Raw genomic sequence first — 28000 nt, forward strand, 5'->3', positions numbered from 1 at the left:
CCATTGTTGAGGTTTGTATGATGAGTGTTGATGTCTAAATCTTTCTGTGTATTTTGCCCAGTATCTTTGCATTTATGAAACAGAACATTTAAATCAGTAATGAAAGATCAGCTTCAACATTTGTTGAATATTAATATTAAAAATATTAGGCAGTATGCACTGTTTACTGGGCATGTAAGCAAGTATGCCATTTGAAACACAGCCTCTGTGATTCTGAAGTACAGTGAATATCCACGCATTCATCCACGCTGAGGAACCATGCCAGGGCACAACCCACGTAAAAAAAAAAAAAGTTATAATAAATATGATGTAGGATGGCGACAAAGAGGCAAAACTTGCGTACTGCAGTTTTAAATTCAAATTTGTCCGATTTTTTTCATCCTCTTGGATCCTAATCATTATATCCATGAATAATTGGTCTGATCTTCAGGTTGCATGCATATACAGCTACCCCAAAAATACTTTTAAATATTTGCAAAGTATACTTTTAAATGTACTTTTAGAACCTTTCTTATATTTGCAGCATCATTGATTCACATGCATCTGCCACATGCTCCCACCTGGAAAAATTGCAAATCAAATTACATTTAGGCCTATGTAAGTAGTTAAAAAACAAAAATAAAACTGTACATGTAATCATGATCAGTTACAACTAGTAAAAGAAATGTAAGATTTGCCTTTCATTTGTCCTGTATCAGCTTATTTCTCAAACAAACAAGTTAAGAAAAACAAATTCCAATTCCAACCTGAAACAGTACTTTATTCATAGGAAGTCATCCCTCTCTCACTTAAGCGGCCAACAGGCTTATCATCCTCAGTGAAACTTGTATTAAAGAAGCTCTTATGAAAAAGACATCAAGCAAAATGCCAAATAACAACTGCATTACATAAACGGCGATGCACAATTCAAAGACTGCATACAAAAGTTAATTGCTGTTCATAAGTTAAATCTGAAAAGGAATTAATACTGAAAGTATGCAACACAGATCACTAAAACGTCTTCCCAATATGAGAAATCACAGTACTTTGCTGGAAGTACTCATTTGATTTACTGTACTTAGCAAATAGGTACCAATTCATAGTTCATGGCATGGCAATTCATCTCAGTTGAATACAAAAAAAAAAAAAAGACATGCTTGACAAAGGAATTTAAATATACAATGCTTTGCTACAAACCGACTCTCAAAAACCTGGAAATATGGTCAAAGAACAAAAAGAGGAACCAAAAGGTGACAGGTGACAAAGAAAAACATTTGTACATTTTGGCTCAACGATCCCTTTAACAGTGACAAAACAGAATTTGTGTGTCAGAGTCAAAGATGACTTGTTCATTTTCATAAAGTGTTTTTGGACCTAAATGCTCATGTCGGAAATATGACACTAGAATCCTAGAGCTAAAAATTGAAAGAAGAAACAAATGCAAGTTTGAGAATATGGTAAACGTAGTTGACCCCTGAGTTTCTAATGCAGAACTAGTGTATAAAATACCTCATTACAGTGTGCCTTTTAGTGCAAGCCAGCAAATATGCTCGATTATAAACAGGAGGTATATTTGGATAGCACCCAAGCAAATGATCCTTCTCTATGCAGTCTTTCCTGTTGGCCGAATCACAGAGTGGGGCTGGTTTGAACAGCCAAACCAGTAGATCAAATACATCTTATTTATAATTCTTATTTATAATACAAAACATAAATATCCCTGAATGAAACCGATTCACAGTATATTGAGGACTCCAGTGCTACTACCATTGTTTTTATGTTGGGACAATCAAGTGTGTCTTCAAGGTCTCCAGTTAGTGTCTCTTGCATGGCTCAACCACCCAAGTCCTTCATTCGCTGTCTTGGTAATTCACAGTCCGTTTGCCTCTGTTTCTGGTCCGAATGCGCGTGGCCCGTCGAGGTTTCCCAAACGACACGTCGCTATCCTCATCAGAAACATCCCTCTGACGTTTCCTGGACTGCGCGGTTCCTCGGCCACGATCTCTTAGCTTTCTCTTCGGACTGCTCTGTGAACCTGAGCTGGCGTCTGATTCAGACTCCCCAGACTCTTCGCTCCCAGAGTCGCTTCCATCATCATCATCATCATCATCGCTTTCGCTTTGCTTCCTTCGTTGACGGGTCGCCTTGGGAAGCTTCTCATGAGACCATTGCTCCCGACCATTCTCTGATTTGCACCTAGTTTCGGAGTCACTCTCAGAGTCTGTCGAGCCCCTTAAGCGCTTGTGGCATTTTGCGTGCTTTCTTTGAGGTGTCATGCCCTCGTTTTCATCCCTGGTCCTACTACTTTTGTTGTCTGAGTCTTCAGACTCTGAGGAGCCACCACGTTTTCTTTTGGAGTTACCGCCTGGTGGTTTTCTTGCCCTGGAGTTGGCCCGCTCCTTGCTCTTTCCATTCTTCGCCTGCATCTCCATCTCAGGACTGAATTCTTCATCCGAGTCCTCCATAATGTAGCTCTTCTTGGGAAGAGTTCTAAGAGAGATTCCTTTGGATGCAACTTTAAGGCAAGGCTTCCTCCTCGGATGTGCCCTCTTGTCCCCCTCTGATGCATCGCTCTTTTGCCATTCATCAGAGGAAGTATCCTCCTTTTTCCTCTGTCTTCGGTCTACCTCCTCTTCACTTTGCGAACTGGAGGCATCCGACATTGACTCAAGTGTCTTTTTGCGAACGCTGGACACACACTTTCTGTTTCTGAGCGACCTTCTTTCTTCATCACTTTGATTTTCTTCGTCTTCTGATTTAATTCTTTTCCTGCGAGCAAAAGCTTTTTCTGAAACATCACTGAGCTCCTCTGAGTCCTGGGTGGTTGATGTTAATGCATCTGTGGTTGAGTTTTTTTTGCGGGTAACTTGCTGTTTTGTGGGAGAAGCTTGTTCTTGGCATTCTGAAGGTGTTTTACTCCTCTTCAGCTTTCTTCCGTTTTGATAAGGGTGCTTTTGAGTTTTGGGCACCTCAACATCCTCATCAGAACTTCTTTCAGAATCCTGCTTGCTTGGCCGATTTTTCTGACGTTGGACTCTGGAGCAATTCTCTTCTTCAGCATCAGTGTCATTCAATTGTTTGATTTTAGTGACAGCAGCTTTTGCAGTCTTCCTGGTGGACTTCCGCCTGACAACGAGATCCTCGTCTGACTCCCCGTTCACACTTTCATTCTGACTTTCCCCATCATCTGTGTTGTCCTCGCTTTTCACTCGTTGCCGTTTGGTGCTGTGTCCATTAATGAAAGGAGATGTGTCTAAAAATAAAAATACACCTTTCTTGTCAGTGACCCATTAATGCTTAAGGCCCATACTTCATTTGAGGTTCAGTCCATTTTTATTTGAGCATGAACAAGTGGAGCATGTTTTTAAAGGGTTAGTTCACCCACAAATGAAAATTAGCCTGTGTTTTACTCACCCTCGAAGCATCCTAGGGGTGTATGACTTTCGTTCCGGAGGATGACGTAGGATATAAAAATGTCAGAGGATTTCGATATAAGCCAAGAGGAGACCGGTTTTCCTTTGCTAAAGTAAGGAAACTTTGCTTTCTTTGCTCCTATAAACAAACTCGCGAGACTAGCATATCTCAGAGGCATGCGCGCTGCACATACGTGCTGCGTCATCTGCCGGAACGCCTCCCGCGTATGACATAACAGAAGTGAGAGAAAAGTGTTTATTACGTTTGAAATATGGATATTTTTCTTAGAAAAACACATGGATTCACTACAGGAGGCCTTTATTCACCCTCCCCGGAGCGGTGTGAGGCACGTTTTATTATAAATGTGCACACTTTATTTGATTACTTTTGGACTGTTAAACAGAAACACCCGACCACTGCAATGATAATTCTTGGAATAGCCAGGACATTTTTTAATGTAACTCCGATTGGATTTGTCTGAAAGAAGAAAGTCATATACACCTAGGATGCCTCGAGGGCGAGTAAAACACAGGCTTATTTTCATTTTTGGGTGAACTAATGCTTGATGATAAATTGTGCAAAACCAGGAATGTGCAGATGAATAAATCTGGATTACATGCCGATTATAGAGCTCAAAGGATCTACCAAACGCACCCTTTTTTTCTGCTGATCTTCTAGATGGTTTGCGCCCAGCAGTTCTACTCTCCGCTTTGCTTTGAGAAGATGAATCACTGTCTGCGCTGCCTTCACTTTTCTCTTCTTCACTGGCTGAAACATCACTTTCATTTGACTCTGTGAGAAAAACAATAACAATAAAAGGGGAGAATGTACATTTAGTTACATAAGATATTTTCCCCCCTTTTACACAATTTTAATGTAAAGGTCATTGCACACAGAGTCCGAAATTCTTGTCTGAAATTTCCGCACATTAACAAAACAAAACAAAAAAAAATGACCTCACGTTGTCTCAATCATGTTTACACACTGCCTCCAAAACTTTTGTCTGTCATTAAAAATTTAGATCAGGTTTGATTTTCTGCATTTTCGCATCCGTAGCAAGCATTCTGATAGGAAAGGTTGACGAATATGGAAAGAAATATATATAATTTCGGAGTCAGTGTGCAAGGACCTTGTGTAGATGTTTATACCTTCTTCCTCCTCTTCTGAATCAGAACTGCTCTGAATTACAGCAGAGCGTTTGCTAGCACGGGTCGCAGGTCGGGTGCTGCCTCCACGCCCCTCCTCATCCGAGCCTTCATCTTCTTCCAGGGTATCCATGAGTTTCATCTTATTAACTGCTGCCATGGCGGTCTTGCGGGCCCTCGGTCGGCGACTGACCGATGATGACGACTCGTTCTCTGAGGCGTCAGAGCCTTGCGAAGGCTCTTGGTCAGAATCGCTGCAGGGTCGTGGTCTCTGACACTCGTGTGATCTGCTGTGCCCATTCATCTTGCCATGGCCCTCTAAGATATACAAGGCAAATTTTAAAGGTGATTTGTTATTGTCAAAAGTATGTGTCATTTTCCACTAGCAGAAAGTGCTTTACATTTCTACTCAACCGCACACAATGACACAACACAAGGATTTAAAAGTTTGTCTCAAGGATCCCACCATGTCTGCGTTTTGCTCCATTATTCTGTGCAGCTCTTCTTGTGGCTCTAGTCTCTCGTCTGAAGACACGAGTTGAGGATGAAGGTTCCTCATCCTCTTCCGACTGACTCAGAGACTGTTTGCTGTCATGATCAGACCCTATATCAAAAACACAAACTGTCTTTAGTAATTCCAGAGTTTCTGAAAGACCCATGTAATAAAAGGAATAGTTTACACTAGGGGTGGGACGATAAATCAATGTGCCGATTTATCGCGATATTTCCGGCCACGTGACGTTATTGATACTCTGGCACCAAGTATCGGTATTTTTCTAAACATACAAAAGATCTGAATTCATACCTACACTGTGGCTGTTTACCACTTTGGCTTACCGGAGCGGTAGTACCTCCAGACTTCTTGTGGTGGCGCTTCCCAGATTGCGGATGGTCAGATGAATGCAAAATTGTAATTTACAGCGAAGAAGAAATACGAGCGTAATGGTAGACCAACAACAAATCAGAGATGCACTGGCATCTTATGTATATGGAGATGAGAACTAAAAAACTGCCCCTGAACAGCTATCACCGTAGACATCGATCATGTTATCATCTCTCCGCTCAGATCGCAGGTGATTTCCCTCACTATATGAGTGAGAGAGAGAAAGAGAGTTTTTTGTTGACATAAAACTGTACGCTCTCTCTCTCTTTAAATATTACAAGTGTGCGTTATGTGGACAGTGGGCACCGACTAGCAGAAACTCAAATCTGCACCTATGGCATGGACGACGAAACAAAACCTTGTCAGAGTCATAATGCAGCACAGAAGTGTGCAGTGTGTGCTTGTCGCACATCTACATTTGAAATAACAGTTTTTATGATGTGGAGAGGAAAGGTTGAGAAAACACTTCAGGTAAATATATATATATATATTTATTTATTTATTTAGCATACATACACACAAAAAAATATATTTATATATATATATGTATATATATATATATATATATATATATATATATATATATATATATATATATATATATATACTATATACAGTATATATATATATATATATATACATACATACACACTAAATAAAGTTGATAGGCAGTTAAATGTGTTGGTTTACACACAAATGTGCAAGCTTTTAATAAAGTCCAAGAATAAAATGATTAATTTACTTATGTTAAATTTGATTTACAGAACTTTTGTGCTGTTTTCTATCAGTTCGGACTTGAATAACGAGAGAAAACTTGCACTTCACCTTTTCACAGGCATTTAGTTTTCATAGTTAGACAGATATCGTGATGTATCATTATAGGATTGTCTAGCAATATATCGATTATTGCAGAATCGCTGTATTCATGATATTATCGTTTCGTGAGCCATGTATCATGATTCGTATCATATCGTGAGGTACCCTGCGATTCCCACCCCTAGTTTTAAACTACAATTACATATTTACCTATAATCAGTTTTACTAGTATTTTCTACTTGACTATTGTCTATAATATCTGATTAATGGATAAACGGCCCACCTGGTGGGTTTCTAAAGAATGGTGCTCATTAAAGCACTGTGCTTTCAACAGGAACAACCACTGGTGGAGGTAGTGGATCCAGTTCATAAAACCAGGCTGAATGATTCATTCACAGATTGTACTGATCTGGTTTTCGAGTGGTTGTAGACAGGGCTGTGCAATAAATCAAAATCGTATTGCAGTCACGATTTGAGACACTGCGGTTTTGCTAATCGCAAAGCCTGCGATGTGGACGCGATATTACTCCATTCCAGAGCATATGCATGACTGCCAGCCTTGAGTAACAGTCTTACTAAACAAATGGAGTGAGTGCACCTCCTAATCAGCACTGCTCTAGCCAACTGTGTAAACACCCACCATTAATAAAAAAAAAAAAAAAAAAAAAACGGGAAAGAGAGAGTCTGTGATTTTGGCGTCTACAGGGTCAAATCGAAAGTTGGGCAAATTAATACTAAAGAAAAATGTATGTAATATGAGATTACTTTGGCTTCGAAATGACAGACACCAAACAAAAAAGGTAACGTTACTTTGCAAGAGCTGTGTCACAACACAACACATATCAAGAGCTCCCTTATCGGTTCTGTTTACAGTACTGGGGAATAAAACATACATTGATTGATGTTTTTATTAGTACATGAACTCTATCGTGTGCGGCTCTGCACCACAAGTTTTCACGAGCGCATCTGGCAATATGGACGAGGCTTGACGCACACGCGCAACCTGTGTCAACTTGCACCTGGCTCCGCATTTAAAACAAGTGTAAATTCAGTCTAACTACTTTGCTAATTTCACTTGGATGAAATGAAGCATTCAGCACATTTTCCACTTGTTCTTAAAATCCCAAATACTTAATTAAATGGATTAAATACTTCAATGACTAAAAGTAATACAGTTCTTTATTTACACAAAATAAACTCTTCTTTCCTGTGAAATTCAGTAATTAAGTAAATTCTGTAAAAGTAGTAATACCATTATAATATTCCATGCAGAAGAAAACAATAGAACCCTCCCAAAACACAACAGAAAATTTAATGGATTTGTATGGATTTTGTAATTGTTTTAATGGAAACCATAAGAATTTCTGTAATGGTTTCTATTGTTTTTTTTCAGCAGGGTAACGATACCCATACTGTGCTGCACACTATTGACAATATTAAGCTGAAGCTTGACTTTGCAAAATTAAAATCTAGTTGTAGAGTTTACAACTCTTTGGAGGTGAAGACTGTCAGTGAATAATACAGTCTCAAGTCTGCTCATAAAACTGACTTTTAATGCTTTTTGTGTCCTTTTTTTTTTTTTTTTTTTTTTGGAATATTCCAAATAAAGTAGCTGAAATAGTTTTAGAACATCTTCATGTGAATGGGCAGGTCAGTTAAAAATAAGTTGATTTAAATTTTCGTTTTCAATTTAACCGGTGTTGCTGCAACAAAGTGCCTTATATTTTAATACCAGGAAAAAAAAATTTATAAGTTGTCTGTCTTACCGGATGAAGATGAGCAACTCCCTCTGAAGGTATCCTTGGCTTCATTGACTCTGCGGCGCTCTGGTCCAGACACTTTGGCTGAGGTAGATTTGGCTGTAGACTGTTCTGTGTTTTCCTGAGTTTTTATAGTAGCCCTCTTTTGACTAGGGTCAAGAGATTGAGGGGGTGGGGAGAGAGAGACAGGTTTGTTTTCTGAATACAAACTATTCAGAAGAAAAAAAAGTTAGAATGACAGCAGCATAAACATGGCAGCTTACCGTGTGGATCCTTGGCTGGAAGGAGCCGACTCCTGATGCTGTAATTTCTTCCTGAATCTTTGACTGCGTCGCAGCTTTAAGCTACTTCTGATGGCAGTCTTATAGTCTGAAATGATTTTTCGTATACTCTCCTCGAAAAACGCTGACAGTCGCAAAGTCATACTGTAAATCTGTCGAATCAAATAGTGCAAGAACATCAATGTGTCTTCAAGAATTAAGCAAAAAGGGGAGCAGAAAGAAGAAAAGGCAGAAAAAGACTGATTGTCCAAGACATTACTGCATTACCTTTGACCGTTTGTTTGGCGTGTAGGCTTTAGCATTGGCAAAAATAAGCCTGGTGTCCTTGCAGAGGTCTATGGGATTTTCATAGCGGTCTTCTTCAAGAGTTTGCCGCACTGTTCCAAGGTCCATAGGAGCGTTGATAATATTACAGTAATCCTGGAGACACAAAGAGGAGACATTTAACTTCCTGTTTCTACTGACAATGCTTGATTCCACCTCTAAATCAGATCCACTTCTCCAGATTAAGACAGATAACCACTTCCCTAACATTATTGCATTGAGTGTTTTTTGGACTCACAGGATATTCTCTCTGATCTACAGGATCCCGGAACGGCTCTGAATCCTCACATTCAAACATGTAGTCCAGCAAACGTTTGCAGTGGTCCTTCCACGCATCCCTGTCCTGCACAACCTCCAGTGATGGCTGACAAAATCAAGACACAAAACAGCATCTTAAACACATTCATTTCTCCATCTGAACAAACTTCTCGTTTTCGGTTTTGTGATGAAACTTTTAAAATCAAAGGGCAGATATAGTATGGAGCTTATAATATGACAAAACAAACTGAATTTGTATCGTGTAAATTTGAATTATTGACAAGTGTCATTTAACAAAACTGAATATTGTGTGGCATTTAACAGTTCTGAATTAGTTTTTTTTTTTTTTTTACTGAATATTTTTATGGCAGAGTTTTCAAGACATGTATTTTCAAACAGCAAATTTTCTGTTCTTAAATCTTAAGACTGCAAATATCCAGTTTTTAAAAATGCAACTTTAAGTTTTCAAGATGAAGAGGAAATTCGGAACATCAAATTCAATGTTCTAAAATTCAATATGCAGAAATTCAGATCATACAGAAAGTAGGTCAGAGGTAATCCACAGGGAAGAGAATATGATCCCCGAAAATTCAAACGAAGCATTTTGGCCAATTAGTAGTTTTCTGGCAATTCTGGAACGTGCAATTTAAGATCTAACTTATGACTCGCCAAGAGGTAGCCTAAGTGATTCTTAAATATTTATGTACATTATTGTCAATAATTTACACAATACAAATTAAATTAGTTTTGTCATATTATAAGCTTCATAATATAGTATGATAATCAACAGTGTAACATGATCTCTGGTGACATTTCTACCAATGTGCAGTATATACTATCATTCCACCCAAAAATTTAGATTACTGTATATATAACTGTATAATATATAATATCTTACACTACCTGGCGAAGTCTTTGTCCTGCAGAGGTTCCCGGTGCATCGATGTCATCCATGTCCTAAAAGCCACATCTGAATCAATCTCATGTTTTGCAGAAAAGGCTAGGAAAATACATGTGAAATAAATACACTCACCTCATCGTCAGAGTACTCCATGTTTTCAACGGCATTGTAGATCTCCATAATATCTGTACAGTGAGGTTTACTGTGGCCAGGGAGAATAATTAAATTATTATTATTTTTTTATTATTAAATTACAGAACAAAACATAAATATCACACATGGATCTTCACTAAAGACCAACCTTATGAACTTCAGAAGAACATTTGTTATGATTTTTGCAGACTCTGCAATCTTGCTGCGGGGCTCATTAAAGGTCTTGGCATTTTGTTCAATGTGCTTTACATCCCAGATCAGTGCAGACAGTCTCCTAAAAAACCCAAGACGTGTTAAAACACACCAAAAGTAGACATTCACTAATGACATGAAAAACTACAAAAAAAAAAACAAAAAAAACATTCAAACTCTCAATCATTCAGACTCATTCCACTTTCTTTCTGTGGGACAGAAGCTATTTTGAAGAATTATCAAACTGCTCTTTTCGTACAAAAAAAGGATCATAACAGTAGTTTAAGCTTCTGCAAAAACCAACAAAGTTTCTTTTTGGCACGTGAAGCTGCAGGTGACAATATTTGACATGCATTGTTTAAAGTTTATATGAAAAAAAGGCTAAATTAAATTTGTTCATATAAAGTGTCTCTTCAGCAGACCTGGATTAAACCACTCAATTCATTTAGATTACTTTTTGCAATGTCTTTATGAACTTTTTAAGTCAAAGTCTTGATGGTATGGATTTCTGATGGAGGAACAGAAATCTCTCAGATTTATTAAAAAAAATGGTGACAATTTTTATTTTTAGGAGGACTGCACCCATTAAGCTACAAACCTGTAGAAGTTGTGCTTAAGCCGCAGTTTGATGGTGTTAAGGTCGGTGGGATATGCAATGACAGCACAATATGTTGGATACTGAGTGAGGTCGACCGGACCAGAGAAAGGTGCTGTGATATCTGTTGAAAAGGACAGAAATTGACATTTCATGCGTCAGAGGGTCACAGTTAAAGGGTTAGTTTAGAGAAAAGCGATATTTTCGGTCATTATTAAGGCTACGTTAACACGACAACGATATAGTCAAAAAAAGTTTTTCCCTTGTGTTTTTAAAAAGTTTCACGTATACACGACAATGTTTTCAAAGCGATTTGCGTTTACAGACTACCACGAAAACATCCAAAAACGCTACATGCCAAGCCAGTAGTTGGCGCTGTCAGCTTGTAATATTGTTGAAGTAAATCCACACTTTGCTGAAGAAGCGTTAGCAAACTCTTGAGCAACAACAACAGTACCATGTACTATACTTAAAATAAAAAGGTTAAAACAGGATAACGCACCCACAGTCACAAGCTGCTCTATGCCTGCAATGATGCGTGCGCTCTCTTGGTCTCGACCCTTGTCCCACCATTCACCCTCCTGAGGTTTATACAGGATATCCATCATCTCCTCATCTGTCACTGGCACTCCTGCACTCTCCGACTCCGGCTCCTCAGCTGCAGAAACCCAAATAACACAATAAATAAAACACTTGCTTGATTAAAACACAATGACAAAGTAACTTTCTGTTAGAAATGGAGTAAACAAACAAACTCCCAACATTTAGTGCAAAGACTGCTGATATGCAAATTTCATCTCAACTGGGGACACTGCAAGAAACATACATTGTGTATCTAGTTTAAGATAATGCAGAAGTACCGTTTTCAGGAATAGCCTCCACATCCCACGGACTCAGCTTTTCTGTCTCCCCATTGTCCCACCTGCAAAAAGATGACGTTAAAAACCACTGCCAAATGACTAGAGCACACCATCCAATAATTCAGTTTGGGCTTACTTGACTTTGAAGCACTGAAAAAGGCTATCGGGATATTCGGACTGATATGGTTCCTGACAAACTATGGTCCCAAACCACCAGGCGTCATCGATCACAGAGCGAAACCGATCATCTACAGAAAACAAAGCACGAAAACCAGGACAGACATGACTCAATATGAATAAAATTGAACTTTGATGCAGGCTACCAAAATAAACTCTGTCCTCAGGTCATGACTCCAAACTTACTCGATGTCCACACTCTGTGCCGTGCCTCGTCGTAGCTTTGACGCAGCACCAGAAAATCAATTACATCCGGCATATCATGATATCTAAGAAAAAAAAAATGTCACCAAAACATGTACTTTTGTTTAATCTACACCAAGACGCATCTTTGCCAATATAACTGAAATTTCAACTCATATCTTTCCAGCTTACTTTATTGAAAAGGATCGGTCTGTTATTTTGCCTGTTCCAGGGTCAATCTGGGTCAGTTTCAGACAGCACAGGGTTGGAGGGCACACTTCATATTTGATCCCCGTTATTTTTACAAACTCTTGGTCCTGGTAAAAACAAATGATTCATGTGATTTTCAAAGCCAGACATGCTGAAAACATTAAAAGTTAGGCGAGTTGCATGTATTGTTTAAATGCATGTTCGAGGTTAAAAACAACAAACACAAGTGTATAGGAACTTAATCGTGTGAGACACATCTGGGAGGTAAATATACAGATCATTTTGAAGATAAACTTTAGCTCCGGCGTTTCAGATCATGACTGGTATTAGTTTAGTTACCAGTGTATATATGCATAATGTTAAGATCTGATCAATGCAAAGTTTTTCAAAGCACTTATGAAGGGATGCATCTAATCAAATCAACTGCGTCAAAAAATAATCTTACTCTTAACTCCATCCTCTTCCATGGCTGTCTGTCTGGGTTAATGGGGTACAGGTTAGTCCTGCAGACTGCATCCACATATGCCTCATGACCCTGACGAAAATAGATGACCTGTGGACAGATAAAAAAATAAATAAACTGATTAAGACACGAATCAGCGGTACATTAAAACAGATGAGATGAAAAAACTTCAGTACCTCGTCTCCCATTTGAGGGACGAAGGGGGACTTTCGGGGAATGACGTCAGTAATCCATGCTGAGGGACGGAACTCATTTGAGATTTCTCTATTAATGGGCGGTCTCGGTTTTGGTTGCTAAGGACAACACATTTTTAAAAAAAGGGCATTTAAACTACCAAAGTTATTTTTAAAAACATTTTTTCCAAACCATTTTTTCCCCCAACACAGGCCTAAATTAAGTGCTTATTATTTATTCATTTTTTAAGGCCATACCAGCATCAAGGTTATTTTCATGGTGATCTCTGAATAAATTATACAAGGTATAATTCATTCTAAATTAAGCGCTAGCCAATAATAAAAATGTCTCTCCAGAGATACAACTAGGAATTTGAGGAAACCAAAACTTGGGCGAGGAGTGGTGGGCTGGGCTACTTAAGAACCAAGGGGATAAACTTTAAAAGGACCACAGAAGAATTTGTAATAGTGACAGTAATGGTTGTGCTGCATACCTCTGGTGTCCTGCTTTTGGTTTTCTTGTGCTTCCGGGGTGAAGACACCTGCTCCTCTTCATCTATGGTTTGCTCCTCATCTGCTACGTCTTCGTCTTCCTCATCCTCTTCCTCAGAGCTGCTGATCCTGCGTCTTGCACGCCGCCGAGACGATGGAGACGAGGTGGGTCTCAAACTTATTCCTGCGTCTGCCATCCAGTCGGAATAATCACTGGAGGAGTGACTTTATGAACAAAGAGACATTTCCTCATAAACACGTTAGAGATGACAACGTGAAATAACAAAAATAAAAAAATAAAATTATATGTGTAAAATAAAGACTTAAAGGGATAGTTTACCCAAAAATGAAAATTCTGTCATTAATTCACCTTCATGTCATTGTCAAGTTGTTATTTTTGTTTTTTTTTAAGATGTCCCATGGACTATTTTGTCAATGTTCTGGGTACCTCTCTGAAAAGGATGGCTATATGCGCCGTTCTTACATGAACACGTCCCGGCCAGGATTTTAATATTGCCTAAAATATCCAGGTTTTGGCTGTTTGCACTGTGCAGGTCGATCGTTGTGTGACATTCATGAAAGCTATAGAGAGCAGAGCAGATGGCTCCTTATGCTTTCAAATCACTCGTGTGTTTGTTCGTTCATTTGACTTGACTTTTTGACTTTTTTTGATCGGTGCGCAGTGAAGCTTCAAGTCAAATGAAATGCGCATATTTACATCGCCTGTAGATTTCACCTTCTCACGCGCAGCCCCACGATTTGTCGATTATGTACAATACCTGCATGTTATTGGTCAAAGTGATTTGTATGGTTTAGGCAATATTAAAATCCTGGCTGGGACTTGTGCCATATGAACGGCGCATATGGCCACCATATTTCTGGACCTTGTTCGTGGTAGGACTCTTACCGTCTATGGAGGGTCAGAGAGCTCTCGGTTTTCATCAAAAATATCTTAATTTGTGTTCCGAAGATGAACGAAGGTCTTATGGGTTTGGAACGACATGAGGGCGAGAAATTAATGACAGAATTTTTATTTTTGGGTGAACTATCCCTTTAACACTTTAAAGGTGTAGCTTATAATTTCTGCGTTAAGAGCAGGACCAAACAGAATTCCAAAAATAACAACAGTTTCCAAGTGAACCGTTTCAAAATAATGACAGTTCCAAAATCCTGATTTTACATTCACACTTTAAAAAAAGTCTTCTTTAAATTTAATTTCAGTTTATAATCACTGATGGAACAACACACCTGCATATATATCATTATTATTAATAATAATAATAATTCCCAAATAAGTATTCATTTCATTATTATGCAATAGTACTTTTCCCCAAATCTCAATTTTGAAGAAGCATTGCGAAATGCTTGGAATTATGTGAATATAAAAAAATAATCCTAAAATATATCAATCATAATGAAATGGCTTCACCTATACTGCTAACAATGATATAAGATCATCAAAGTGATAAATTATCAAAAGGTCATAAATATTAAGTTACTTCACATTGCCTGATTGTAATGATTTTTGAGTAAGAGTAAAAAAAAATAAATAAGTGTGGCAGTCATTTGAAAAGTATCAACTGAACATTTGTGTTTTCAATTTTAAGTTAGATTTCAGTACCACTTGGTGTCACTAGTGGCAGATATTACACACTTCCTTTTTAAAATTACTATGGTGGCAGAATAAATACCTTGAGCTATCACTCCTCCATTCCTCTTCATCCTCAACAGACGAATCAACATCACTGCCCTCGATTTCACCACCCTACACCATTAATACACATCTAATTATTAACATGTATGATACGGCATAAGAGTATTTTAAAAAGTGAATTAACACAAACACTCAACCTCAGAAGATGCCGTCTCCTCCCCCTCCTCACATGAGAACTCGATGAACTCATCAGCTAGACTCTCTTTACGCTCCTGATTCTTCTGTCGTTTACGAGACGGTGCACGTTTGAGGCCCAGCTCTTCGTCATCAGAGTCATCCTAATGCGCAGAAAAGGATGTTTACTCAGTGCTGACATCAATACCCATGATGCAATTCATAAAGAGGCAGAACCCTACCCTGAAGGTGGTGTGGGCCACTCTTCTTCTCTTGGTGTTGTAAAGGGTGACCTCCTCCTCACCCTTCGCCATTCTGAATGACTCCTGCGCCCTAAATGAACAAGTCATGCAGTAAATTAAATCTGTAAATCCGTACCATCTGAAGACCAACCAATAGCTTTCTTGTTTACTTTCCGATAACCAACAACTTAGCAAAGGCATTACTATCTCACAATACAACATAAAGCTGGCATACCACTTTTCCATTTTCATATTTTCAATAAAGTGACAAATCTATACACATATAGAATACTCCATTAAGAGTTTATGTAGCTAAAGAACATTCAGCTACATATAAAAATATATTAATCCAACGTTCATGACAATCATAACTATTTGAAGGAATGTTAAGTAATGTAATTGTATCACATCATTTAATCTAGTGGTGTCAAAATTAGCGTGTTTACACAGGCGATTAATTTTTTCAGTTTAACGCGTTAAAATTATTTAACGCAATTAACGCAGGGGCGGGGCTACGGTTGGCCACCCCACTCACAAGTGCTGCTTCCGTCACTTTTTCTCTTGACAAGAAGTGCATTTATTCAGTCGCTAAACGACTGAAAATGGGAGACGTTTCAGACGCACGCTCCAATTCACTTCAGCACCAGGCGCGAGTCAAATGAGTGCAAAAATGGTACTGTGCTCGCAGCGCGTGCTCTTCAATTGCACGCACAAAGGCACCAGCACGCACTGTAGCCTGTATCCTTTCATATCAAAGCACGAAATAAACTATGTGCATGCAATGTCGTGGTCAGTTAAGTCATGAAGTTAGCAAAAGGGCGAAAACTGTGCATGCATGTAATATAATTTATACGAGTCACATTTAAGAACATGTCTCTGAAATGGTTTTCAAAACTGTCCCGGAGCAGCCCAGCACTGTCTCACTTATCTAACACACTCGATTCAACTCGTCAGCTCATTGATAGAGATTTTAAGGTCTGAAGTAGGTCAGAAAAGCTAAAAAGAGTTGAGAAAAAATATGATACGTGTCAGATCCGCATCACATTCAGCAGCAGCAGCTCTTAATGAAATAGCAGCCAAAACAACCTAATAACCAGCTGCTGTGATGTCTATTAATCAGAGGACCATTAAAGTCTAATTAATGTTAAAATTGATAGCTCTCAATTATACTGCAAGGTTGAATGGTATAAATGGCTAGTCAATGGTTAAATATTGGGGTGGGGGTTCAATTTTATAGAGAAATCAGTATTGGTATCATTGATACTGGCCTTCAATCATAAAAAAAAAGATGCCATTAAACAAATATATATAAAAAATATATACTGTATGTTGTTTGTACATTAATTTGAAGATTGAATGTGAAATAATTGCAATATAAAAGTATATTTAAAAACTTTAATGTTAGGTGGGATTAATCACAATTTCAGAAAAATGTTTTTTATCGATTGACAGCACTAATTTAATCATATCTGCCATGTTTTAGACCAGATCAAAATGTCATACGTAAACAAATGTTTTAAAATGTATTTGGTGTTGTTCGAAAAACACACTATAGCAAACAAAAATCAGAACGACTGTTTTAAAGTGTAAATACTCAGTTTATACTCACTTTGACTTCCTTCTCCCTGACATGCGCGCCAGAAACAAAGCCTGTTTTATTTACAGGGCTTCCCGTATTATTTCTGCCTTTCTAAGTGCCACCTACTGTCAGCAAGTGAATTTGGATTTTCATGTTGGGGCTGTTTACATCAGAGCGTGTGCCTCTTTTACACAGTGCTGTTAATTTAAAAAAGGTTAACGGAAAAAAAAAAAAAAATTCTAAAAATGCATTTTAGACATCTAAACTATTTGTAATATGGCATCTAAAATTATTTGTGGTATTTTGTGGCTGCGATGAGAAAACTGTTAAAGCTCATTACAATGATATATCATTTCCGAATACCTGCATGTGTTATTTGTATATAGACAAAATAACTGAATATACACCTGTAGCCACTTGCTGTAAGCTCAGGCACCACCACCCTGCGTCTCCAGGCCTGAAGGTCCCTCTCTGTGGCCATCTGACTGCGCGGAGCATTCTGGTGCATCTGGCGGACTCCCTCTACCTGTCCACTGCGCCGTAAACCCACATTAGGTGGAGACTGAACCTCCATGCGCTCGTTCAGTGACACTGCAATCAAACGCAGCTACATTAGATGAAACTCTGTGGAGCTTCAACTGCAAATGTACAGAAGTGGATGTCGCTCTAAGACTACATGCTAATGGAGTTCAACGTATAGGCACCTCTGCGGGGAGTGCCTGGCTCTGGCACACGGGCTGGAGCAGGAACACCACCTTCTGCCTGAGCTGCAACCCGTCTGTCCTGATGCTGCTGAAGCTGGCGGATGGCAAAATCCAAGGCGTTGTGACGAACCTCCTCGCTCTCTGCAGACTGCTGACTGATCACCTGCTCCACGACCTCACCATCACCTGAAACATTTTTTAAAGGTGGCAATCAGAAACACTCCAAATGATCATATAATTTTTTTTTTTTTTTTTGCCTATGCCTGTAAGTTTTGTGCTTTGTTATTTTTGATATGAAAAAGTCAGAGCTTTACAATCTGTCAGTTTTATCATGGAATTCAAACAATAAATGTGGTTTTTGGTGCTCTTTAATTTGGTGTGACAGATCGCCGTTGCTACCTCCATTCAAACAGCAGTGCAAAGTACATGTGAAATAAACATCAATGAACATCAGAAGGTATGTTGAAAAGAAACTTACTGAAAAGTATTATGACTCGTAATTGGTTAATCGGTGTTTCAACTGCGGAAAGATGTCTATAAACATCTTGGAGTTACCAGAACGACTTTACAAGTGAATGCAAAAATGTGCTGTTCACACTGGCAACAATGTTCTGTTTTCACATCGGTTTCAAATTACCAGTAAAATCTGTGACCTCATTCACCAGAAATGACCTCTTAATGGCTGCGCCTCCTGATGTCGTTTGTAAACATGGAGGGGTAAACAGAGGGGACAGTGTTTCTGTTGATCTTTTTATTTTTTGTGCCAAACGTTCACATTAATGCAGTTGCTTTTGGCCCAGAGAAATCGCATTACACAACTTCAAACCGAACTACACAGCGCGGAGTACATGCGTCATCTGTCAGAATGTTACGACTGGCCCGGAGCCATTGAAGTTTGGATTTCAATGGCTCTGGATTGGCCCGGAGTAGACGTCTTAAGTTACTCGTATGTTCTCATACCGGTAATCTTCATTCTGCGTTCACACACAGCATCATTGCGGCAATTTACTGGTAATGTTACAACTTCTCATACCGGTAAATTGCCAGAATGAATTTATCTGTATTTTTGAAAAGGTCCTGTTCACACGTGATCTCTTAATGGTAATTTACTAGTTAAGTCTGTATGTGTGAAAGAGGATAATGTTGTAATGTAATTTTACATTTACCTCAGGAAAGCCATTCAATGTCCATAAAGAGAGATGAGTATTTTACTAAAATGTATTACATATTAATTATATTTTTGCTTAACCTGAAAGAGAAATCTTCATTGTTTAATGCAATCTATGTTTGAGGAAATCTTTCATGAAAACAATTACAGTCACAATTGTTTTCAACAATGACAGTAAAAATTAATGATTATTAGTTATTATAAAACGCTTTGTGTGCAATTTAAATTACTCCGTTTTTATTTAAGATTGATTATTAAATAAATTGATTTATTGTTTTGTAAGCTTTTAGCTTTATTGTCAGTTTTGGCTTTCAACTAAAGAAAACCTAAATTTCAGTTTTAGTTGTTTTTAGTTTTTTTTTTTGTGCATCACACTTTTTTTAAACAAAGGAACCAGTTCTGAAACTGGTTTTTCAGTGCTGTTTACAGTGTACCCCACGTCATGTTAGAGCAGTCAACAATGAAATAGGTACACACTACAAAAATGTTATGACTACAGTAGGGAACTAACTTGTAGCGACGTAGCCCAGTTGAGGGACTAGATGCTCATCTGCAATGTTTTCTCTTCCTGGGACCAGTCTTTGGAATCTGGGAGGGTGAGGGTTACCATCAACGTCCACCAGGAAGGGAGGCGGCATCAGGTGTGGGGCCTGCTGGGTCTGCTCATCCAGTACAAACCCATTTGAGTCCCGGATCAGCGGCCGATAGTCAGTGTGGAAAAACACCTGGTCTGGAAGCTATGGATTCATTTGGAGAAAAAAATTAATAGATGAAGAAATTTTTTTAATATATATATAAACTTGTAAATTGTTTATAAAAGTTATCTTGGTGCAATAGAGATATATAAAAACACATGAAATTATCATCTTCAGATTTCTCAGTTAGAAGTCATACAAACCTTCTCATAAGGCTTAGAGCTCCCAAAGCCAAAAATAACCAGATGTCCATGAGAGTCTGTCATTGCAAAGCGATGCCCATCTGTGGTGAACTTACAGTCAAATACAGCACCATGTCCTTGACCTTCAATTTTTACACAAAAACACAGGTCAAGGTTTTCTTTTTTGGCACGTCGGTAATAAAGTTCTGTAAATAAAACTGAAAGATCATTGGAATACTCCACCATGTTAAAGTAATGCATGGTTTTGGTGCCTCTGATGAGGTCCCATATGAAGACATTCCCATCGTGGCCTGCAGACAGCATGATGCGAGGGTCATAGGGATGCGGCTCCAAAACAAACACCTCGGCCTCATGACCCTGTGAGGTGAAGAGACATGCATTAATCTCCATATAGCATGAAATTGTATAGGCTTTAACCTCTGGTCTAAGCACATGGCAGTGCAGTATCAGACTGTCCACTGAAAGTAAACATATCGCACAAAAACCAACAAGAACGTTCTCATAATGGCAAGCTACAATCTGATTGGCTCTTTTTGTTTTGCTCATTTAATTAGTTCATATTAATGATTTTGCTGAACATGTTCTATTTGGTTTTGCAAGATGAACTTCTGAAGCAACATTCATGAGAGCATTCATTTTTGTGTGAACTGTTCCTTCAACTAAATCTGAGAATCTGAGCAGTGGAGGCTCTCTTACTTTAAGGATATGCAGCAGCTGTCCAGTATAGGAATTCCACACTTTGAGCAGATGATTGTTGACCGCAGTGATGACTGTGTTATCGTGGCGATCCCAGGAAACCATGGTGACTTTGGGTTTGAAGAAACTCGCATCCCCTGTTAAAGGTGCAGACCTACGGTAAACAAAGGAGGGGCAATTTTGTTAAGAGATCAAGTCAAAGTCAATGCAATATCTGTTTGAGTTTTCCAGAAGGTTTTCATACCCTGGAAGAGTGGCAGACATGTCCAATAAAATGCTCTTCCACTGATGTCTCTGATGCAGTCGCCATATACGAGCAGTGCCGTCTCGACTGCCACTCACAAATCTAAGAGAGAGACATTAAAAGAATGATTCTGGGATGAAAAAAATAAATAAAAATAGTGATGCACCAAATCGAATTTACTCAAATCATAAAGCAAGTTCTCATTTAGTGTAAAACTGAAGATTTTAGTTTTTAATAGTTTATTTAATAATTAATTAATCATTTAAGTATCAAGTCAAGTCTGCTTTATTTTTTTATTTTTTTCATAATCAAATAATTTATTTAATAATCAAAACTCAAAAACGGAGTTGCACATAAACATCTGAATTGCACAATGCAGTTTTATATAAAATTATTCAATTGTAAACATTCACTAGCCTGTAATCTCTAGAGGTCTTTTTTTTTTTTTCTCTGGCTAACTGTAGTAAACGTAACTTTTATTGACATCTTTCTGCAGTTGAAACACTGATTGAATGAACTGAAGACAGCATAGACTAAAAGATCAGAAATTGCTATTATCAACCCATCCCTAGTATACACACAGCTGACATGTTCACCTTTTGTAGCTTATCCTCGTGTGTATGAAAAAAAAAAAAAAAAAACAACACTAACAGTTCAAACGTGGCATCAGAGAAGCGCTTATTAAATGTTACTGTTTTGGTCATTGATTCTGGACCAATAAAACGGTTTTGGCCAAATAAATTTGGATGCCAAATTCTCAGTGCATGGCTAAAAAATGATTGGTTTATTACCTCTCTCCTGAATGACAGAACTGGATGCTGTCCACCTTGTCCTACAAATTAAACCAAATATTGTAAATCATGGCACACCATGAGATATTCTCTCCCAATTTGGTTGATTATTCAACTATTCCTAAAAACTGAGCCCTCTTACTGTGTGAGAGTCAAGCTCAGCTTGTTTTTCTGGACTGCCACTGCCCAGGTAGTATATCCTGATGACATCATCTGTGCTTCCTGTTGCAAGGAACATGCCACCTGCATACAGAGAAAAAAAAATGTGCACTGAAAAAAAAACCTTACATAAACATACACGTGTCAAAAAGAAAACAAGCCCTTCGGCTCTAGTTCAAACATTCAGTCGTCTCACCAGGGCTGAAGGAAGAGCAGACAGTCTGAACGCCCGGCCTCGGCTTCTCTGTGAATTTATGTGGACGATCGCTGACGAACAATAAAGAAAACAATCAACCTCAATCTTTGACACACACCAGTCCCATTCCTTATCTTCTCATTCTAACGCGATGAAGAGCCCTCACCTGAAAGTGTGATTATTCACATCCCACTGCCAGAAACACACTGTTGCATCAGTTCCTGTGGACACCATATACCTTTTGGGGCCCTTGACTAATGGAGAGAACTACAAGAGAAAGAGGAAGTAGATATACCAGTTAGAAGCATAGAAACACGTGAAAATGACACTATTGTACACATTATCATGTGTACAATGGATAACACGCTACTAAAAAAAGCTATCGTTTGACTTCTAAACACTGTACTGTGTATATTTAAAGACACACACACAGTATATATTTTGTAAATATATACATGTATATATTTATATCCATATAATTGATATTATACATAAATATATTTAATATAAGCATTTTTCTTAAATATATACACATATACATAAATATACACACACATACATTATGTACACAAAAACTTATTTTGAATGCGATTAATCGTTGCCCAGCACTATTTTTTTTCTTTTGCACTCAAAAAGTATTCTCGTAGCTTCGTAAAATTACGGTTGAACCTAGGGCTGTGCAATTAATCGCATTCGATTGTCGTGCGCATCTCGTCAGTAAAGCCGGTCCCGTGATTAGTAGTAAATCACCATCACCTGCTTTCAGATGGAGCGGCTTTCACTACACAGAGCCGTAGTTCACTAACAAACTAGGCAATATCGCGTTCGAAATCGAACACAATTCATCTGCGATTATGAGGGCGATTTTGTCTAACTGTCAGTGAACTACGGCTCTGTGTAGTGAAAGCCGCTCCATCTGAAAGCAGGTGATGGTGATTTACTACTAATCACGGGACCGGCTTTACTGACGAGATGCGCATAACAGTCGAATGCGACTAATTGCACAGCCCTAGTTGAACCCCTGATGTCACATGGATTATTTTAACGATCTCCTTGCTACGTTTGGGTCTATGAAGGGTCAGAGAGCCCCTCAAAAATTCAATTAAAAATATCTTCATTTGTGTTTTGAAGATGAACAAAGGTCTTACGGGTTCGAAACGACATGAGTAATTAATGACAGAATTTACATTTTAGGGTGAACTATACCTTTAATGTGTCTCACGTTGATAACAGTTTTTGCTGCTTGATATTTTTGTGGAAACTGATTTTTTTCCAGAAGAAAAATATTCTGCATGTTTTAACGTTTATTTGTCAAAAACTGTATTAAAATTTTTTTTGGATAAAAATAAATTACAAAAACTATTTCAAGGTCAGTGAGATTTCCAATGCTGGGAAATTCACTTGCCAAGCTCCTACACTGATTAAGCATTAATAAAAACATGAAAAGGACACTGAAGTCATACAGCAGCACTCGTACCTGTAAAGAGGTAATAGATCCACTGTGGCCCTGCAGGACCGCCACTGGGGCACAAGTACGAAGGCACCAGACTCGAATGGTTTTGTCGCAGCTCCCGGCCGCAATAAGAGTATTCTCAAAGTTAACTGCTAGATCTGATATCTCAGCATTATGTCCTCTGAGAGTAGAGTGAAGCCTTCCGTCAAAAGAGGACCAGATCTTCACCAAGGCATCGTCGGAACCCTGAGGGTCAGGAAATGAACAGGGTCAAGGGTTCTGCGGCAGACCAAGAGCCGAGTCTGAGGGCACTCCGAAAGACTACTGATGCTCACCGTAAAAATCCTGGAACCTGTTCGATCAAAGGCTATACAGTACACGGCAGAGAGATGTCCCAGGATCCTCCTGTGCATCTTCATGTGCTGATAATTGCTGACAGGGTTGATGGAGCTGAAGCGCTGAGCTCCTGTGAGCTCTCTGCCTCGGCACACCTCCACTACAACCACAATCACTCAACATTTCATTTCTCTGCGTGCCAGGACAGAAGTCTAAATGCATTCAACAGGGATCAGGGATGGCTAGGAGCCAGAGGGAGAGGAAAGTCATGCTGTGGAAAGTTCACCATCTTAGATCAGCATTCGTGGATGCAATTAAAGCATCATCCTTCCAACCCCCAAGTCCTGACCAGTCCCTCTGACAACTCATCCTCACATAACGATATTAATACTACACATTTTTAACTAGTGTTTTTATTATTAGACTGTTCAAGAATTGAAAGCTTATGACAACATCATGTTCTAAAATTGTTGTTAAACTATAGAGAAGGTTTGAACTGTAAATGATCAGACTATTAAATTTTAACAATCGTCTTTTAAATTTCAAAATGGCTCTGACTAAATTTATATTAAAATTAAAAGTGATTACAATTTTAATTTCAGATGCAATTAATCATGATTAACTGAAAAACAATTAATTTAGTAAAGAATGTGAATGATTCGGAGCCCTAATTTGATCATTTGAAGTCCTTTGGATCTCCATGTGCTTCTGTGCTGTCTTTATACTCAGAAGGTGAGCCAAGTAGATAACTGGTTCATGTCTAATGTGTCCCCTATGTAGTTACATTATAGCACTATAATTCAAGTATTGCTGCACATCACAGACCATCATAAACGTTATTTTCAACTTTTCACTTGTTATCAGCTTTTCAAGCAAGTTACTTGTTAAAATTCAACTAAATTATTGATCTGTGCATATATTTGCCATTCTGCATATAGTGATATTTAATCAAAACAACTGCTACGAAATAAAATGCTAAAAATAATCAAAATCCTAACGATAATTCCTCTCTTCCAGCATCCTTTAACTCAAATGAGATCATAGCAATTAGCAAATACCGAGCCGATCAATTCCAGACCAAAAAAAAAAAGTATGTAATTTCACTTGAATATGGATCACAATAGGGAGAAAAACGAATATCAGAACTATAGTTTCATGCCAACTTAAAAAGAAAAAAAAGAAAGAAAAAAAGAATACAGCGATCTTTGTATAATAATTTTAAATCCTCATCGTTGAGCCCTGACACAGCAATCTGAAGCTACTCACCAATATTGGCATCCTTGCAGCTTAAAGGCCTCTCAGGTGGTCTCCCTCTATGAAGGGCCGCGAACGTGGAGGCCTTCCATCTGCTGCTGCCGCAGTCTAGAGATGTTGAGAGAACGCAGACAGCAGTGACATTTACACTTGGATAGCTGACAAACACACCAAGGCAGAAAGGGCTGAAAGCTCCAGCCTTCTCTCACCTTTTGACGTTCGCAGTAAAGAGTGTTTCCCGGCCCCCAGTAGAGAGTGGACTCCTGAAACACCAGACGGAACCTCGCGGTCCAGAATCGGACCGATCTGCTTGCATATCTGCAACAGGTGGTCTGGTGCAATGTGTCTGTTGGCAGCGACCTAACAAAGAATAAAGGATCCTTTACTTTAGTTATGTCATGAATTACTAAAATTAAAAAATAAATAAATGTATACATTTGTGTGTGGGTGTGTATATATATATATATATATATATAAATAACACGCATGTACAAAATACACATATACTGGTCTACCTTGCCTTGCTATTAAGTAATGTATTTTAAGGCATACTCAAGTAATACCATCTTGAATGTAGCCGCTATGATGTCTAGCTTTCCCTAAATGTGTTTTTAACCAAGCAGACAACTAAATGCAGATTTTAAATAGTTGCCTTATTAAAGCGGGACCGTTTACACACTTAATACACCCGAAAGATAACTGAGCGTGGTCGCGTCCCTTCAGGAAACATAAATAAAAGCGTTTAAATTCCGTCTCTTTATCGGCCAATCAGAGTGCAGGTCACATGCAAAATAAAACTCCGACGGCGAGTCCTGAAATCTGATTGGACGGTTCAACATCCTGACGTAGACACAACCCGACGAGGCCCCACCCTAACTGAAACAGCACTAAATAATATGGAAGCAGTCAAAATACAGACCCCAAAGAACTGCTCATAATAATAACGCTGTACAATGTAACTAAGTGGTCAAATATGTTACGCCAATTTAACCAATCGAAAAGTATACAAAAAAAATCAGATTGCTGTCATTTAAAGCCGATCCTAATTCTGTCACAAACTGAACACGTGTGAGAATTAAACAGGCTCCAGAAACAAAACAAAACACTTACCAAATCTTCATAAGATCGCGGGTGTTCGTTTCCTTCCCAATCCAACCGACGTGGAAGGAGCTATAAAAAAAATAATAAGCCGGGTTAATAAGGTCGAAAGAAAATCTACGGACGCCAAGTTATCTTAAAAACAATAGCGCAAAATGTAAACAAGTTCAAGGCAAGCGATAACTAAAAGTGTTATACTGCTGAATCCATGTTTCAATCCGAGATGGAAGCATACACACTGACAGACGGACATAAAGACGAGGTAAACACACCTGGTTTTCCTCCAGCTCACACACAAGAGCCTGCAACAGATGAGAAGGAGCTCTGTTCAGGGCTCTCGTCCAGATAAAAGCATCATTTTAAACACAATACTGTATTAAAGTCTCGAGGACTGAAGTCAACTCACCTCGGCCGCTTTCCGACACGGCCCCGTGCTCAAATAGCGCGATATCAAGTAATATAACTCTGCGAAAGGACACCGCGAGACCGTTTATTATTTGATTTACGATGAAGAAACTAGAAAAGTACCTCTTAATGCTATTCCTAAATGTTACTTTTTGTGTCTTACCCGATTCAAGGGGTGAAATACTCCCATTTCTGGCTGCAGTATCGGCCATAGCTCAGAGAATACGGTGTTTGGAGACGAACTTTGTGTGTAGTTGGTAAATTATATAATTATTTAATGTCGATCGTACGCTTCGTACCCCTCCACGATTGCTCCCGCTTTCTGTTCGGCCAGTTTTCGGTCGCCATTGGAAGTATCAGGCCTGAGTTTACAGCTACTTCCGCCTGAACACCGGAAACAGGGGGAGGGGTAAAACAACTCGTCTTCTTCAGTAAAACAGAAGTCATGCGGAGATTTAAAAGTCTAAACATTCAGCGTTCGAGTCGTCGATGTAAATCGAAACGTCTCTTGCTGTGTCGCTCCACGCGAAGCGTTCCTCGAATAACAATGAACTGTTCGAACGGCTGGTTCGTGACGTCACATCGAATGGCCACAGTAGAAGCGTTCATCTTTTGTCTTGTGAGAACGTGACGGTTTGAATATTTAAAGACATCCAAACAACTAATATTCTCCACCACTAATATTATCATATATATGTAGGATTATGCGAAATGTGCTAAACTGACTGGATTTACACAAATATGTCCACTGACAGACAGCACAGATCCTGTGATAAAAATATCTGTAAATTTACTTGTAAATTAAGAATTATTTCTTTTTTTTTTTAAATCCCAAATTGTATTTTCCCCTTTAAATACTGAAGCAGTTAGTAGCCCCAAAAAGTATCTAGGCACTTAAAATGTATAAATGCCTTTGCATTTAAAGAATAAAAAAAGAAGTGTTTTAAAAGAGTTAGCACCAGAAAACATAAGTTTCTTGCAAAACATTTTACAAAATAAGGTTGGTGGGTTTTAAATTATAAAACAGCTTTTTATATAAAGCTGAGTATATAAATTTGTCCAACGTCATCCACTTTTATGTAAAATGATACACTACATCTCAAATCTCAAGTGCCTGCTTATTTCTGTTGCAAATTGTAAATTATATATTATCGCCCATCTGCTAAATGTGACTATATGGCATGCAGATATTTAGATATTACAAACATCAACATAATGATTTTCTGTAAAGCTGCTTTGAAACGGTAAAATGTCTATTCAAATAGAACTGACTTTTTGCTGCTGGGGTTCCTCAAGGCTCGGTGCTTGGACCTCTTCTCTTCTCCATCCATGTGTCATCATTAGGATCTGTTATTCAGAAGCATGGCTTTTTTTTATCACTGCTTTGCTGATGACACTCAACATTGCAACCAGATGATCCGACGGTCTTGGATCATCTAGTCGCTTTGGATAAAAGCATCTGCTAAATGATTAAATGTTAATGTAAATTGAGACATTCTGGTTATCAGAGCCACATATTCTATGACCATTGATGTTGGGATGAACTACATCTGTGGTTACTCTGCTAGGACACCTGTGAACTTGAGGGAAACTTACCGACACACATCCACTAAAATCACCTTGAAACAAGTTGGTTAAAAAAAACCCATCATAAAAATGTATGAGAAAGTTAGTTCAGAGGTGTAGCAGA

The 28000-nt window shown here is 38.5% G+C and overlaps 1 protein-coding gene across 2 annotated transcripts; it reads right to left on the bottom strand.

Moving 5' to 3' along the window:
• Positions 1 to 739: 739 nt before the first annotated feature.
• On the bottom strand, positions 740 to 26854 carry brwd1 (bromodomain and WD repeat domain containing 1). 2 transcript variants are annotated; one of them, XM_042739062.1, is made up of 42 exons: positions 26474 to 26854; positions 26312 to 26370; positions 26178 to 26207; positions 25918 to 25977; positions 25017 to 25167; positions 24820 to 24915; positions 23553 to 23713; positions 23242 to 23463; positions 21931 to 22031; positions 21765 to 21835; positions 21552 to 21652; positions 21410 to 21450; positions 20619 to 20720; positions 20375 to 20528; positions 19901 to 20035; positions 19679 to 19807; positions 19292 to 19517; positions 17613 to 17798; positions 17316 to 17499; positions 15330 to 15420; positions 15111 to 15251; positions 14951 to 15024; positions 13262 to 13484; positions 12771 to 12887; positions 12577 to 12684; positions 12114 to 12238; positions 11925 to 12007; positions 11698 to 11809; positions 11562 to 11623; positions 11204 to 11359; positions 10705 to 10825; positions 10063 to 10188; positions 9894 to 9963; positions 9764 to 9817; positions 8841 to 8966; positions 8546 to 8698; positions 8261 to 8430; positions 8004 to 8146; positions 5005 to 5142; positions 4542 to 4856; positions 4039 to 4185; positions 740 to 3232 (listed from the first exon to the last, which is right to left on the bottom strand). In XM_042739062.1, the coding sequence occupies exons 1-42, from the start codon at positions 26520 to 26522 to the stop codon at positions 1830 to 1832; spliced, it is 6516 nt and encodes a 2171-aa protein (XP_042594996.1). In that variant the 5' UTR covers positions 26523 to 26854; the 3' UTR covers positions 740 to 1829. The 2 variants fall into 2 exon arrangements, with proteins under 2 accessions (XP_042594996.1, XP_042594997.1); XM_042739063.1 differs by having other exon boundaries at positions 4048 to 4185; positions 26474 to 26851.
• Positions 26855 to 28000: the final 1146 nt, after the last annotated feature.

The sequence above is a fragment of the Cyprinus carpio genome, chromosome B15, assembly GCF_018340385.1.
Source record: "Cyprinus carpio isolate SPL01 chromosome B15, ASM1834038v1, whole genome shotgun sequence".
NCBI classification, from domain to species: Eukaryota; Metazoa; Chordata; class Actinopteri; order Cypriniformes; family Cyprinidae; genus Cyprinus; species Cyprinus carpio.

Excerpts from the sequence above, each read along its gene's own strand:
- brwd1 (XM_042739062.1), bottom strand. The coding sequence starts at position 26,522 with ATGGCCGATACTGCAGCCAGAAATGGGAGTATTTCACCCCTTGAATCG. Across the intron at positions 22,032-23,241 it reads GATCTATTACCTCTTTACAG|TTCTCTCCATTAGTCAAGGG; the intron begins GTACGAGTGCTG and ends TTTCTCTTGTAG. Across the intron at positions 11,810-11,924 it reads GCACAGAGTGTGGACATCGA|ATGATCGGTTTCGCTCTGTG; the intron begins GTAAGTTTGGAG and ends TGTTTTCTGTAG.